General features: G+C 36.5%; 1 protein-coding gene across 1 annotated transcript in view; it reads left to right on the forward strand.

Annotated features, from left to right (window-relative positions):
- Positions 1-1,355, forward strand: part of LOC106878084 (VPS10 domain-containing receptor SorCS3) — a 1,235,712-nt gene that overhangs the window by 1,147,901 nt on the left and 86,456 nt on the right. Inside the window, exon 20 of the mRNA XM_052972785.1 lies at positions 550-685. Within this exon, the coding sequence (XP_052828745.1) occupies positions 550-685 (136 nt within the window). The remainder of the gene's footprint in view (positions 1-549; positions 686-1,355) is intronic.

Consider the following 1,355-nt stretch of genomic DNA (forward strand, 5'->3'; position numbering starts at 1 on the left):
TGTGTGTGTGTGTGTATGTATTTGTGTTTCTGTGTTTGTCTCCACTACCATCGCTTGACAACTGATATTTGTGTGTTTATGTCCACATAACTTAGCGGTTCAGCAAAAGAGACCAATAGAATAAGTACTAGGCTTACAAAGAATAAGTGCTGAAGTTGATCTATTTGACTAAAAAGTGGTTCTCCTGCACGGCCACAGTCAAATGACTGAAACAAGTAAAAGAGTAAAAGTATATATTTGGCAGACTTTTGTATAGTTTCTGTCAACTAATTTCCCCAAGCTGCTGTTTCTTGGGGGATTATACCAAGAAACTTAGTTGCAAATCAAACTTCTTAACTGCAAAGATATACCTGAGGGAGATTTGGTTGCTTTTTCTAGCAAGATGTGTAAATAGAGAGGCTTCATTCACTGGCTTTGTTAACATAATGATTTAATTGCTGTGTTCTCAATTGTTATAATATCATCATTTTGTTTAATATTGGTAAAAGTGAAGATATTTATGCCCCATCCAGAGAAACTAAAATTTCTGTGTCTTTTCTCATTATTAAGAAATTACAGTTACCTCTATTGACATGGAAAAAGAATGTTAGTCATGTGTATATGGAACCAGGTGCCTATACAGCAACAGTTGAGGCCATCAATTCTGTCAGTTCAGCCTATGTACAGATCCCTCTACAAGTTTACAGTAAGTTATATCATCATGGAACATTATGCTGAATCAGCATTTTGATCCATGCTCATTTTTGGCTGTTGATTTTTGTTTCAGTTTGTCTTGATGTTTTGTGTGTGTGTGTGTGCATACTGTGTATATATGTATATGTATGTGAGTGTGGTATATATATGTACATAAAACAGAATAACACTGTTAGTCAGATAGGTAGACAATAAAATAAAATACAACAGGATAAGAAACAATAAAGGGGGGAAATGGAAGAGAATAAAATGAAGTGAAACAATATAGAATACAATAAAAGTAGTAGAATGCAAGGAGGTTAATTTTCTGTAATAGGTTGGTGGATATAAAAATGTTTTAAAACATCATAGGAATAAAAGCTTTAAAGGTTTAAAGGTTCCGGGAGTGGCTGTGTGGTAAGTAACTTGCTTACCAACCACATGGTTCTAGGTTCAGTCCCACTGCATGGCACCTTGGGCAAGTGTCTTCTACTATAGACTCGGGCCGACCAAAGCCTTGTGAGTGGATTTGGTAGACGGAAACTGAAAGAAGCCCGTCGTATATATGTGTGTGTATATATATATATATGTGTATGTGTGTTTGTGTGTCTGTGTTTGTCCCCCCCAACATCGCTTGACAACCGATGCTGGTGTGTTTATGTCCCCGTAACTTAGCGGTTCGG

This window comes from Octopus bimaculoides, chromosome 14 (assembly GCF_001194135.2).
Source record: "Octopus bimaculoides isolate UCB-OBI-ISO-001 chromosome 14, ASM119413v2, whole genome shotgun sequence".
NCBI lineage: Eukaryota > Metazoa > Mollusca > Cephalopoda > Octopoda > Octopodidae > Octopus > Octopus bimaculoides.